The sequence below is a fragment of the Mastomys coucha genome, unplaced genomic scaffold (genome assembly GCF_008632895.1).
Source record: "Mastomys coucha isolate ucsf_1 unplaced genomic scaffold, UCSF_Mcou_1 pScaffold16, whole genome shotgun sequence".
NCBI lineage: Eukaryota > Metazoa > Chordata > Mammalia > Rodentia > Muridae > Mastomys > Mastomys coucha.
Genome location: NW_022196898.1, coordinates 9,609,218 through 9,623,264, shown reverse-complemented (window position 1 = coordinate 9,623,264; position 14,047 = coordinate 9,609,218). Strand labels below are relative to the sequence as shown.

The window sequence follows — 14,047 nt, the reverse complement described above, 5'->3', positions numbered from 1 at the left end:
GAGCCCTGGAACATCTCCGCAGCAGCAGAGCCCTTGGACATCTCCGCAGCAGCAGCAGAGCCCTTGGACATCTCCGCAGCAGCAGAGCCCTGGATCATCTCCACAGCAGCAGAGCCCTGGAACATCTCCACAGCACCCCACCGTCTCTATCCATCCAACCACTCTGAGCATCCACTCCTCAAAGCACCCTGAAAGTAATAACCTAAGGGTCTAGAAAACTTCTCTACAACCACGACCTTACTCCCATCTTGCTTGGAGATCTTCATGATTCATCTCATGATGGCTAGCCTGTAACTACACCAGAGCAACTCAAGGACAAAGAGTGAAATCCTAGGATGCCCACGTTGTACCTCTGCTATCTAGGCACATCACAAACAGAGCTTCATGGGCCAAGGAAATGGCTCAGAGGGTAAAGCAATTGCTAAATAAGCCTGATGATTTGAATTCGATCCCTGGAACTCAGGGGACGGTAGAAGGAAAAACTAATTCCACACAGTTGTCCTCGGACCTCCACATGCACACTGTGACATGTACACACACACACACACACACACACACACACACACACACACACACGGAAAGAGAGAGGAGAAGTAGAAATAGATACTATTTTAAAAAATAGAGCTTCATGTCAGGAAAATTTAAATTTAACTCAATATGTATGTGTGTGTACATATGCATATACATATATAGAGAGATAAATATAGATATAGATATGCTTAAAGGAAATGAGAAGAGGGTAGTGAACAGCTTCATAAACACAAGGTGGTCTAAGCACTACCCTGAAAGCAGTGCTGTGTTGAGCCATAAACACTATATTTGCCATTTCAAAGCCATGCTTTCTTAAGGGAATCTTTTATTAACTCTTAGACAGGATAGGTGGCCCCACAACGCATCTTCTTTTCATCATTTCTTCACATGGCAATCTATACTGATGAGGGCAACACATATTGCTCTTCTACATGTCCAGCACTCACAATATTCCTCACAACAATGCCCTGAAGTGGCTACCATCACTACTTTTGTACAAGGGATAATCTATAAAGAACTGAAGCACAGAAGAGTTAAGTAATGATCCCAAGCACACACCACACTGTGTCACCAAGAGAGCTTTCTAAGTAAAATAAACTTATTCTGGAGTCTGTGCTCCTAACCACACAAACATGTTTCTTCTCAGATCACTAAGACTACAGGTCAACAAACGCTTCAACTGTCTAAAAAAATCAATACGCAAAAGCAAGATCCTGTGAGTGTTTAAACTTCAGCAAGCCAACTGGCAAGAGTGCAAGGAGGATTACACTGACGCTGAAGATTAAGGGCAACAGAGAAGGAGGAGATGCACACCTCCCGGGCCACATCTCTTAGCAACCACTCCAAATGGTTCTGAGCAAACAGATGGAAAACGTGAGCATCTCCGGTGCCCACTTTTCTCACAGGACACTGTTGTTGGAGGAGGCCGTGCTTTGAGCTTCCTCTTCATTTTCTGCTGCTGTCTCTGACAGAAATCCAAGCACTCTAAGCCCTCACAAGCCATAAAGATTTTGTGCCTGGACCCAGTGAGTGATCCCTGATTTGGAAAATAAGTGAAAGATTATTTAGTAAATTCAAGTATCCCTTCCTCCCGCAGTCCCTGGGGGAAGAAAGCTGTCTGGCAGGGTTTCCAGAACGCCACAGATACTACAGTCTCACACATTTCACCAAAGAAACAGCATTATGTCAGAAAAACTGTAACAGCCCATAGGATTATCAAGAGCCCTGGCTTTTCCTGATCACCTACTTCAGCTAGACATTTAGTAAGACAGGACACCATGCTTCCTGTAAAATGTCCCAGCAGCCATAAGGAGGGAAGCAGCAGTGTTTTACAGATGAGGAAAGGGATTTAGAGAAAGAGCGGGAAAGGCGCATGGCCCTGTCTAAAGCAGGACTTGGGTCAGCCTTTGAATCCAAAGGGGATGTCAGCAGCAGACAAGTTCCACACAGGAAGCAGGGGAAGCAGGCATGTGGAAGACTTTACAAAGCCATAGCGATTACAAATTGCTAAAAGCAAACTACCCTAAGACCAGGCAACTACAAGGTATCTGCAGTAAACTAGAAAAGAGGGTTTACCACAAGGACTTGTCAACACAAATTTCTGTTGAGATGTAACACTAAAAACATCTCAATAAAATTCAATGGTGTGTGTGTGTGTTTGTGTGTGTGTGTGTGTGCAAATGAACTGGATTAAATACTTCTAGCTGAAATATAATATTAAAAGATAAGGGCTAACATTTTACATCCATGCTCTCATCTTTGGACTAGAAGTGCTTTTTAAATTTTAGGTATTTCAGGATTTATAATATTTACATATATATATAAAATAAGAAAGTCAGGAACCCAATTCCAAATCCAAAGCCAAAATTATGTTCCATACATGATACCCATGTAACATGAAGGTAGTTTTACACAGTATATTCAGTGAAGCAATGTCTGAATTGGGACTCATTACAGGAGGCCGTCATGCCATGAAATCATTCACTGTGTTTTGTCAAAAAGTTTTATTTATTTTGGAACACCTACGATTTCAAATATTCTCAAATGCACTCAAAACTGTCCTATATTGACTAAATTAAATACCAGGTGGCCATCTGGAAGAGGGAGGGGAGCGCCATCTCAGCGAGCAGTAGACAAGGCTTATCTGCTCACTGGAGGTAACTGGGAAACAGCAATGTTTAGAAATCAAGTGGAGAGGCTCAGCCACAGAAAACAGGTACCCTGCCCTGTGCGCACAAAGGAGGCCAGTTCCTCTGCAGATAGTGGATGGAACTGTCCTAGAGTAACAGAGAGTAAAAACGATGAATGCTCATCTTTCCCATCAAAAAGGTCACCATAAACCACACTGAGCCTCAAACTATAATTATGTAGCTAGTACTTTAACTAGGTTTAACTAGCTAGAACTGAAACAGGTGGCTAGCAAGGATGGAGAGGAGTGTGGTCTGCTATTTTCGTTTTGGATTTTTGACAAACTACTTCGCTTCTTAAAGAATCTTAATGTGTGGCTTGGATCAACTTTTTCAAATGTATTAAAAGAAAGCAAAAAAGGAATAAGGATCAAAATGTCTTCGGCTGGGAGAAGTGTGAAATCATCCATGGTTAAAAGGCCAGTTACTTTCTTATACCTGAAAGACTTCTTTTTTCAGCTAGAGTCTTAGGGTCCCGGGTCCGCAGGTTAATGAGCAAAGGACAGTGATCAAAGAACAGGAAACCAAACAGCTTGTGGGTGCCACTCCTCCTCCTAACCAGATTGGCCAAATGACTTGATGAATCAGATTGAGAAGTACCAGCAGAAGATCTACCTTTCCTCTAAACCAATAGAGACCACCATTACCATCTGGGACACAAGAACCAAAGGGCAGCTCTATTAGAATATAAGGGTAGGCCACCCCTTCTTTCCCCCATTCTTAGTAGGAAGGTAAGAGGATACTCTAGAAAGCTAAGAGGCTGAGCTGTGTCTTAAGGATACAGAAGACTTCAACAGGCGAGGAACAGACCATTTTTAGGTGAAGGTACAAGACCAGAAGTGGCAGGATGCATGGTGTGTTTGGAAATGAGGTATAGCCTAACCCACATAAAATTCGTACTTCATGATAATGGTTGTTCTACTCTATTGTGGGAGTTGGGGGTGAAAAGGGAGTCTATTGGGATGGGAGTTAATGCAGTGATGGCTAAATATAAACTATAGATTGGATCAAGTTGGGCATAGTAATAAGAGTTGCACCCTAAATTAGTATGTAGAAATGTACTCTCTAGCTAGGCGGTGGTGGCGCATGCCTTTAATCCCAGCACTTGGGAGGCAGAGGCAGGTGGATTTCTGACTTCAAGGCCAGCCTGGTCTACAGAGTGAGTTCCAGGACAGCCAGGGCTACACAGAGAGACCCTGTCTCGAAAAACAAAAACAAAAACAAACAAACAAACAAACAAAAAGAAATGTACTCTCTAGTAGGCAGGTCCAACCTCTTCCATCCATGCTGCATGCGTCTCATGTCCAATATTTGTTGGTGCCAGGTCATACGGTAATGTTGAAGGTTGGACACTCCATGTCTCTTCATGTAAGCCAGCCAATTTTATTTGATGCTGGATTGTCAATCCCAGATAATGGCATTACCTCACTAAGCAGACCTCATGTCCTGTTCTGGGTCAGTGAAATTCCTTAGATACAGAGCTTTGAACTTTAATGAAGTTCAAATAAATAAATAAATTCTGCTCTCTCACCCTATCAGTTCTCCTTTCAGTTTACAAAATATAAAACAATTATGAACAGGAATTCTCAACGCCCACTTTTCTCCATGCATGCTCACGAGTGGCTGGCTTCTTCCTGCAACACATCTCTATGCTAATCCAATAAAAGTGAACCAAGTTGGAGGCACACACTCCAAGCTCCTTGTCTTAATAAATATATATGTATTTTGCTCAAGGATTTCTATCTGTCAGGGCACCTTCTAGTAGTTAGTAGGTGTCAGGTGAACAAAGCAGCTGCAGAATTTCATACAAGTATTATTTTTTTAAAAGAAAAGTTATGTTTTATGCCGTAGGTCACCGGACTTCAGAAATAAGTGATCATATCCAGTCTCATTGTGGCTTTCACAAATACATACGGTAACATGAAAGAGAAACAAACATACAGGCGTATCACTTACAAAATACATATTACAAGTAATGTGGAAAAGAAAATGGATGTTTTAAACATTTATATTCTTTTAACTCTGTACATTAAAAAAAATAAATAAATAAACCTGGAAACCAACAGAGATGAAAGCCTCCCAGACCATGCCTCCCTCACAGCTCAAGATCTAGGTAGGAGAAAGCAACAAACAACAACTGTGGTTCTGAGCTGTGGTAGCCCCCGGGGGCCCTGAAGAAGCCAGTGCTCAGAAGGTAGTGAGGAGACGTTAGCAGGCTGGCTAGGAGGAGGCAGAGGAAGGTAGTGAGGAGACGTTAGCAGGCTGGCTAGGAGGAGGCAGAGATAAGCAGCTTTTGCTGGCTGTTGCTGTGAAGGCAGAGTAACTCTGTAGGGTGAGATAAGAGATGGGGAAACTTCTTCCATGGGTCCAAGATGTGTCTGGAGGTGGCACTTCTACAGACTGGAGGCAAGCCTATTAGAGTCCTGGCATTGTTTCAATGTTGCTGAAGAGATAAACTTTGTCTTGATGCTTTTTGTGCTCACTGGGGATGAGATTAAGCACTTAACTTTTAAGGTGATACACTGAGAAGGCTATCAATCCCACTTATGAATTACTTACTTGTAGACTTTCCCATTTAATATTTAAACCACTACTAAGGGGAGATTACTGTGCATGAAAGCACTTAAAACCTGAATCTTCAGCATTTGTATACACTAATGGCCTGAGGATGGACACACAGGACTCAAAAGGAATAAATGACCACGTATCTATGGAAAGCACAAACCTCTCCATAGTGTGTACATGCTCTGTACACATGATGCCACAAGTGTCCAGCCTAAAAAGGAAATGTGGTTCCACCACAAGCTTCAGTATGTTATGAACCCAAATCACAACATACTAACTGAAATAAGCGAGCCATGAAAGAGCTAAGTGATTACACATGGCTAAAGTATCTACTGAAGTCACATCCACACGGATAGGAAGCAGGGTGGCAGTTTCCAGAGACTACAAGATGGTTTTGTAATTTTGATAGAGTTTCAGTTTTGCAAGATGAACAGATTTCTGAGAATGATGGTGGTAATGGTTTCGTGACAGTGAAGTAACACATATGTCACTGAACCATCCCTTAGAAGTGGTCAAGAGATTGAGTGTGGTTGCTTAAACCTATAATCCCAACACTGGAGAGGCTGAGATAGGATGAGGCCTTTGGGCTCAACTCTGAGAGACACTATTTAAAAAACAAAGGCCAGGTGTGGGGCACACGCCTAACTTCACCCAGGAGTACAAAGACACAAGGACTGCAAGCACTGAGGCTGCGGATCTCACAGAGGAAGTCCAGGTGAGCCTGACACTCATAACAGGGTCATTTCAGAAAATATAACAGGTCAAGATGGAACATTTGTGTGCACTTCCACAATTAAAAAATAAATGCTGCCTTAAAGTATCTTTTAAAACAGCCAGTAGGCTGAGCAATGGGCAGTGGCGATGGACTTGTGCAGTTTTTCCAAGAAGTCACACAGGAAAACAGATTCCAAAGTAGAGGGGAAGTGAAGGCAGCACACAGGAACTATGCTCTGATGCATCTGGAAAGGGTGTTAGAAGGACAGCTTGATGGCTGCTTAGGAGATACGAGAGTTTGAGGAACTTTTACTTTTGCTTCGGTAAGACAGAGGCAGGCGGAAGGGGGAAATGGTGAAATGAAAAATGAGAAATCTAAGAAAGACCAAAGGAAGTGCACCAGGTCCAGTGCTGGGTGGAAGCCTTCAAAGTTGACCCAAGCACACGGAGAAACCTGGGCACATTGGTACAGAGAGATGGGGTAGTATTGTGTTAATCCAGAGTACAACCAGAAAGCAAAAACCCACGGGAACAACTTGTTCAATACCCAGAAACAGGTCAGTTAGCAAACCAAGATGGAAACAGGGCTGTCCAAAATCAGACCAGAGTTGTACTGATAAACTGGAGAAAGGTCAGAAGTCCCTACGCACCACTAAAGGTTGGTGCAGACTGGGCCCAATCAGCATCCCACCCTCCATTAGGACAGGGCATCCGTGTTCCAAAAGAGAAGGGCTGGCATCCCACCCTCCATTAGGACAGGGCATCCGTATCCCAAAAGAAGAGGGCTGGCATCCTTTTTTTTTTTTTTAAGATTTTATTTATTTATTATATGTATACAATGTAGCTGTCTTCAGACCCTCCAGAAGAGGAAGTCAGATCTCTCGTTATGGATGGTTATGAGCCACCATGTGGTTGCTGGGATTTGAACTCAGGACCTTCAGAAGAGCAGTTGGTGCTCTTAACTGCTGAGCCATCTCTCCAGCCCGGCTGGCATCCTTTTAACCACTCTCTGCTTCATCTGTACCTGCATTGTCAGTACAGGGCAAGGCTCCTGTGGACAATCACACGTACAGCCTCCCACTACAGTAGAAGCACACAGGTGTGCATTACTCTCAGATAAATGTTCAGTCTTCAAGAAAAAAAAAAAAAAACCTTAGCTAGTTAAAACCATGTGAAACAAAACTTCAAAATGCATCCAAACAGAACGCTGTAGCTATTATTACTGCAGCTTCACACAAAAGGTCATGGCTAGACATGGGAACAATCCATCCTCCTGCCGGCTGGGTTCCTCTCCCTCTTCACACACCCCTTCATGCTGTTTACCCTTGGTCAGGCCTTGACAATTTGTAACCCTTAGCAAATCTACATCAGCTCCAACTTATATAAGCACAAACTCGAGCCAGCCTCGAAAAGCTGGTGGAAATCTGTACTGTTCGATGCTCAAGAATTTGGCAAGCTGTCAACACTTCAGAGGGTACACTTTAAATGTTTTGGTTTGAGACCTAATGCAGCATTTCCCACTTGACAACATGAACAGGCCAGGCTAAAAAGCAAAGTGCATTTCCCTTAGTACCAGTCAGATGTTACACTCAGTCGCTGAACCAATCTTACCTACGGAAACTGTGGCGACCAGAAGAATTGGTAAGTAGGAAAATTCCATCCAGGTCAGGGTATAGCAAAAGACTATTGTAGTTCCAAAGTAGGGGGGCTTTCTGCACTTTCAGTCTCCAAAGTGGTCCTATGTGATGAATAGGTGAGATTGGGCTTTTCCTATGTTCAGCAAGGTAATGAAGCATGACTTTCTTCTGTGGGTTCACGGACTCGGAATTGGGAATTCCTCTTTCAGGCAAGCTGTGAAGCTAATGTAGAGATAGATAGCAATGTGCAGTAGCAGAGATGGGGTTAAAAGGAGTTATCTGATACTGTAAAGTGGACAAGTGCAGCTGGGTTATGACGCAACCCTCAGAGCAAAGGCAGTCCAATAACTAAAATGCTCAGGAAAGGAAACAAATGCGGAGCATGGAGGCCACGACCCCAGCAGAGCTGAAGCCAGCCGTGAAGGACTTCATGTAAGGGGGTCCTTATAGCCCTCCCGAAACACTAATGCCTGCGCTACTGAGGTGGACACAATGGTAAGTCACATTTTAATTTCAAAAGAGAAAAACAGGAATTGAATTGGCCCCGTGGTGCTCATGTCCTGGGGTTTACAGTCTCATTTCCTTGATTCTTAAGTTCTGATTTCTCCCTCCAAGGCTTAGCAAACACGTAAAGAGTGCTTTTAGTTTCAGTTCATGAGTGGGGAGGACAGAGGATATATTTACAAAGCTCAATCTACAGTCTACTTTTCTATAAATTGTAAAGTAACTTAAATGAAGCCTGGCTAATATTTTTCTAACATAAAATATGCTTATGGTAAACTCTAGTTTATTTATTCGGCTACCTAAAGACTGATAGGTTAAAAAACCCCATTTGATGGAAAAATTGTAAACTTGCAACTGAATGGAGAGGTTTCAAGACTCAACCACAGCATGCCCTCATGCTGAAGAAAGCTTAAAAGTAATAAATTCAGCATTTACTATATACTGGCAACTTTAAAATATTAGCTAATCACAAGAAAATGGGGATGTAAAATACCTGTAATTTGATTGCTCTTCCTAATAAGAGAGAAGACCCTTCTCTGCCTTTAGCTCATATCATGTGCACAAGAGCAAAGGGACACTGTGACATCATGTCATGATTTTATATGACAGGGAGGATTCCTAGTTAACAGTTCCATGCATGGAGCTCAGAGGTTACCGCCCTCCAACTTTAAGACTTCCCACACATGCTGTCAGGTTGTCAGATCACTGGATGATCCAGCCAGGGGACCCCGGGAAAATCTCTTTATGGCTCTGTCTTACCAATCTGAAAATGAGTTTAGCAAGTTTCTGGGAGAAGGTGATTTGTCTAAAGAGCAAGACTAATACTCTGAGGAACCAACCACCTGGCTCCAAATCTATTTCCTTGTCTCTAGCATACAGTAATTATGACGAATAAAAATTGTAATTTATGTATGAATAGAAGAGAAATGCAAGACTGCAGAACTGGTTAGCCCATTAGCTGGATGTTTACATAACAAGGGCAGTAATTGCACTATAGAATATAGTCAATATTATTAGAGTCAAAAAAAAAAAGGGAAGCAAGCTTTGCATATAAACAGCTAAATCTGATGTACTGAGATCCTGAATAACATTATTTGTTTGAGTTTTTAACTTCTTAACCGGCTTCCCCTCTATCCCAGCACCTAAACTAATAAATATCAACAATAAGAAAATACTAAGGCTTATGTATGAGTATCTCACTGAGAGGTAGTGACGCCAGAGCAAAACCAACACAAAACGACTCAACCTGTAATCCAAAACTGAGACGTTACAAAGTCATTGTGAAACTCAGGAGAAAGGATACCTTATGTAGCAATTTACAAACCATGTTAATCCCTACAGAAAATTGAACATTGTATCAAATGTTCAGTTCACAGGTAGCAATAACTATCTACCAAGTCCACCAAGTGCCCTCTGCCCTGCGTGACCAGCACTCTATAGAATCCAGCCATTCCTTACCAAACTGAGTTCTATAGTTAGGCCTGTATGCACAAAGAAAGACAAAAGAGTTAAGTGTGTTGATTCACGTACCCACCAAATGTGTGTGTGTGTGTGTGTGTGTGTGTGTGTGTGTGTGTGCTGAGCTGTAAACTACTGTGCTGTAAACTAAAGCTGTGAAAAGTTCTACAATATTCATTTGAAGGCAATTTAAAAGAACTTGAAATATTAACCTAAATAGCATGAGTTCAAAAAGAGCTTATATAGGTAAGTGGCACTATGCTGTAGTTTTGCACATCTGTTTAATTCATGGCCCACAAAAAGCAGGCAGTTTTCAGAGCCATGGACCAATATATGCCGCTACAGAATGCTGTCTTGGCTAAAGAATGGCACAGATCTAATCTCATGCAAATAATCAGATGAGAGGAGCATGCCATGGCATATCACACTACAGTAAGACCAGGCACCTCCTCTCCTACTAAGGCTAGACAATGCAGTCCAGTTGTGCCTGCGGGAGAGTTGGGAAGGGTTAGGTGGGGGGCACGGAGAAAGTACTAGGAGAGACAACTGGAATTGGGGCATCTCAAGGCAAGTTAGAAACCTAGTGCCATGGAGACTCATGAGAATCTATGAGGGTGACCCCTGCTAAGACTCTTAGTGACAGGGAGCCTGAACCAGCCATCTCTTGTAACCATTCATGACTTCCAGTGGTAGTACTGGGACACCAACCCCTTCTGCCTATAATCTCTCCTGTCTGCAAGATGTGCAGGAGTAAAGGTGGCACAGAATTTGTGGGAGTTGCCAACCAATGACTGGTCCAGCTTGAGACCCATGCCAGGAGAGAGTGCCTACCCCTGACACTGCCTGAAAGCCAGAACCCAGAGATAAAACCTAGCATAAAGAATGATTCTCAGTTATATTCTGCTGTACTCATAGATTGGGGCCCAGCCCATTGTCATGAGAGAGGTTTCACCCAGCAAGTGATGGAAATAGATACAGAGACCCACAGCTAAACATTAGGTAGAGCTTGGGGAATTCTGCAGAAGATAGGAGGGAAGGATTGTAGGAGCCAGCTGGGTCAAGGACACCACAAGAAAGCCCACAGCATCAACTAAACTGGGCTCAGCGGAGCTCACAGAGACTGAGCTGACAACCAAGAATGTCTTCTTAAAGGACAGCAATGCTAAAGTTCCACATACAACTTACGTTCTCTTACACTGAATTCCTCATGTCTTAATGTTTACATAGATCATTTATTCATAGGCTAATTGTTTGGAGAATATGCATTCACATAGAACCTTCAAAGCCTAGGGGTTCATTTTACCATGTTAAAAGCATTGTTACTGGTACCCTGTCTCAGGATCGAGAAGTTGTGACTCGTGACATTAAATCATAGTTTCTATAATTCTATTCTCTAAAAGAAACTGAATAAAGGAACTGTAGTTAAGAGCACACAACCCAGATGAATAAATTATAGCCACAGTTACACCATGAATAATGTACAGGAATACAGATTCGAGTCCCTATGTCAACAATCAGAAGAAATTGTGCTATCAAATTGAAACTTAGCGAGCATTTAGATTTTTGGCATAGCCACACCTCACCAGTAAAGTTTATATACACATTCAAAAAAAAAAAAAAAACTCTCAAGCACACTGAAATCTGAAACACTTCTGGTCCCCAAGCATTTGAGGCAAGAGGGATTCAAACTGTACACATAAAATAAGATTTTATCTATTTACACATATGCATGTGTCAGAGTGATAATACAAAAATCATAAAAGCTTACAGCATGTGCACACTCTCAGTCGCAGCACTGGCCTTTTGTGTTGCTACAATTGAAGGAGATAATAATTACTAATAAAGTAAATTTTTAAAAAGTCACCCATGCTTGACCCCTGAGAGCTGAGAGCTCATAATTAATCATGAGTCATGATTACTCCATCCTTACAGTCAAAGCCATCAACATAATTTGTCTTACAATGTGACAATTTACAAAAGAACATCTTTGAAAACTCTACAGATTTTTTTTTTTTTTTTTTTTTTTTTTTTTTTTTTTTTTTTTTTTTTGGTTTTTCAAGACAGGGTTTCTCTGTGTAGCCCTGGCTGTCCTGGAACTCACTCTGTAGACCAGGCTGGCCTAGAACTCAGAAATCCGCCTGCCTCTGCCTCCCAAGTGCTGGGATTAAAGGAGTGCGCCACCACCGCCCAACTCTACAGATTCTTAACTGGCCTAGAGCTATGTGAACAAATTCATCCAAAAGTCAGTGAACCCTGAGCTGTGGCTGCGGCTGCAGCTGCTTGTCAGCACACGACTCTCCCTTGAGCAGAGGGCTCAGCCTCCCTAGAGCAGAGGGCAGCAGTAAACCCTGCACTCAGCAGGGCTTGCCTTCAGGACGACGGTACACATACAAATGGGGAGAGGTTGGAAATACCATTTAATTTTACCGATGTACTTACTCTATATGTTATACGTATAACTGTTTTGCTTGTATGCACGCATGTGCACCTCCTGTGTGCTCGTGCCCTCTGACTCAGAAGAAAGAGGTGGATACCCTGGAACTGGAATTTATTAATGGCTGTGAGCTACCATGTGGGTGCTGGGAACAGAGTCTGGGTGTCTGCAAGAGCTATAAACCACTGGGCTATCTCTTCAGCCCTGTTACTTTAGATAATTAAGAGACACTAAAAGAAAATACACCTGGTGAGGTGCTGGAGCGTACAAGCAGGAGTGTGCCTGCTGCAGCCTTCACAGAGAGAGAAACAGCTTCTGAGAGTGTGTCATTTGGCCTGAGATCAGCACTCCGCAGCTACCGTAAAACCAGAAACAATCCCAGGCAGACATCAGGGCTCCAGTTACCTTTGCCGCAGTGAATCTTTGCTCTTTTTAGATTCCCTCTTGCTAGACTAACATGAATGTCCAGTCTGCTGGTTATTTATGCTACTCCTTTGTAGTGTCTGACAAAGTCAGGTGGTCACTCTTGCCAGGCCCTACCTGTGGCCCCTGTCAATTTGCAGAGACCCAGAACCTTCAGGACTGTGAGACAGAAATGAAACCATAAATCTGCTCCATTCGGCCTGGCACAAAATGACAGAGCCTTAAGAAGGGAGCCAGAAGATTAAGCTTCTGCGTTTTATTTTGAATTTTTGTTTCTAGGACCAAAACCTTTTGCATTTTTATTTTGAATTTCATGGGACCAAAAACATCTAAGTAGCTAATAAACTCCACAAAAACAAAATAAAAAAAAATAAGAAACAACCCTACTGGCTTACCCAAGGCATGAGCATCTACTCCTTGGCTTTTTCAACCCTCCCTCACCCCATATGCATCAAGCCACAGGTCAACTGTGGCATTTCAGAGCCATACACAAACTTGCCTCACTTGGGCCTGTGCAGCCTGACCATACATACACAGACAAGGTAGGGGTTTCCTCCGACCCTCAAGAGAACAGTGGGGACTGCTCAAGCTGAAGAATTTAGCACAGTGAGTGACAGGCCATGTTTTCCCAGTGCTTACTCCCACTAGGCTTCTCTATGCACTTGCCACCAAGTAAGTATATTCAGGTTAGATGCAGTAGGGAGCCTCTAGGGGGACAGAGCTATATGACATGTGTGCTCAACACACTAAGATTCTCTTATCTGTCTGCCTCCTGCAGAAAATTGAGATGTTCTAGATCATTCAGCATGCATGCTACAGCTAGGAATCATTTGCAGGGTTACCATACAGAGCAAACTAGGGAAAAAGATTATTATAGCTGAGCACAATAGCTAATTAAGGCTTTGAAACATCAACAACCTTATTCCACTCTCTGCTCTAGTACACAGCAGCTATGTATGCAGTTTGAATCATCTATTTAAGCTTTCTAGATCATTTTTTTCCAACAAAATGAGGATTGCATCCAACTTCTAAAACTTCCCAAGGACTTGAAGGTTCACAGCTGCAATTCATCTAATCTCTAATTTCTACAGAAAAAGAAAAACACAAAACATTTTTCCATGCACTCTCTTGTCAATTATCTGAAATAGTTCTATGCTTTTGCTATTATTAACAGTACTTCAATAACCCACTGCCTGATCCACAATATTTCCTAATACACATCAGCAAACATGTTAAAATACTCCTCCTTAGGATAGGTAAATGCTTACTCTTACCAAAGAGCTACAATTCACTTTCCAAGGTGAATTGGACTAACTTGAGAAACATAGTCCTAAGTCTTAAAACTTTACCTTTAAAAGTCCTGAGCAATTTTTACAAAAGTAGTCATTTACATATGAGTCAGAATCACTTACTTTAAAAAGGGAGCCCAGGAGAAACACATACTCATTCAGGACAAGGCTCCCTCAGAGTGGAAGATGGAAGAGCAGTGGGGAGCAGGGATGGGCTGCAGGGACAGGCTGCAGGGATGGATGGGCTGCAGGGATGGATGGGCTGCAGGGATGGATGGGCTGCAGGGATGGGCTGCAGGGACAGGC

The 14,047-nt window shown here is 42.6% G+C and overlaps 2 protein-coding genes across 18 annotated transcripts in view; one reads left to right on the top strand and one right to left on the bottom strand.

Moving 5' to 3' along the window:
• Nucleotides 1-14,047, bottom strand: part of Med12l (mediator complex subunit 12L) — a 329,972-nt gene that overhangs the window by 185,760 nt on the left and 130,165 nt on the right. The gene's annotated exons all lie outside the window — the stretch shown is intronic.
• Nucleotides 1-14,047, top strand: part of P2ry14 (purinergic receptor P2Y14) — a 42,153-nt gene that overhangs the window by 18,518 nt on the left and 9,588 nt on the right. For 2 of the 11 annotated variants that reach the window (XM_031373935.1, XM_031373928.1), the window contains exon 1: nt 7,497-7,637. The exons of 3 other annotated variants lie outside the window; for them this stretch is intronic. Coding sequence is in view for 1 of the 8 variants with exons in the window: in XM_031373925.1 (XP_031229785.1) it covers nt 8,126-8,128 (3 nt within the window). In the remaining 7 variants the exon portion in view is untranslated. Of the gene's footprint in view, nt 1-7,004; nt 7,638-7,670; nt 8,129-14,047 lie in introns of those variants that run through there. 6 more of the 11 variants (XM_031373925.1, XM_031373929.1, XM_031373934.1 and 3 more) reach the window with 5 other exon arrangements.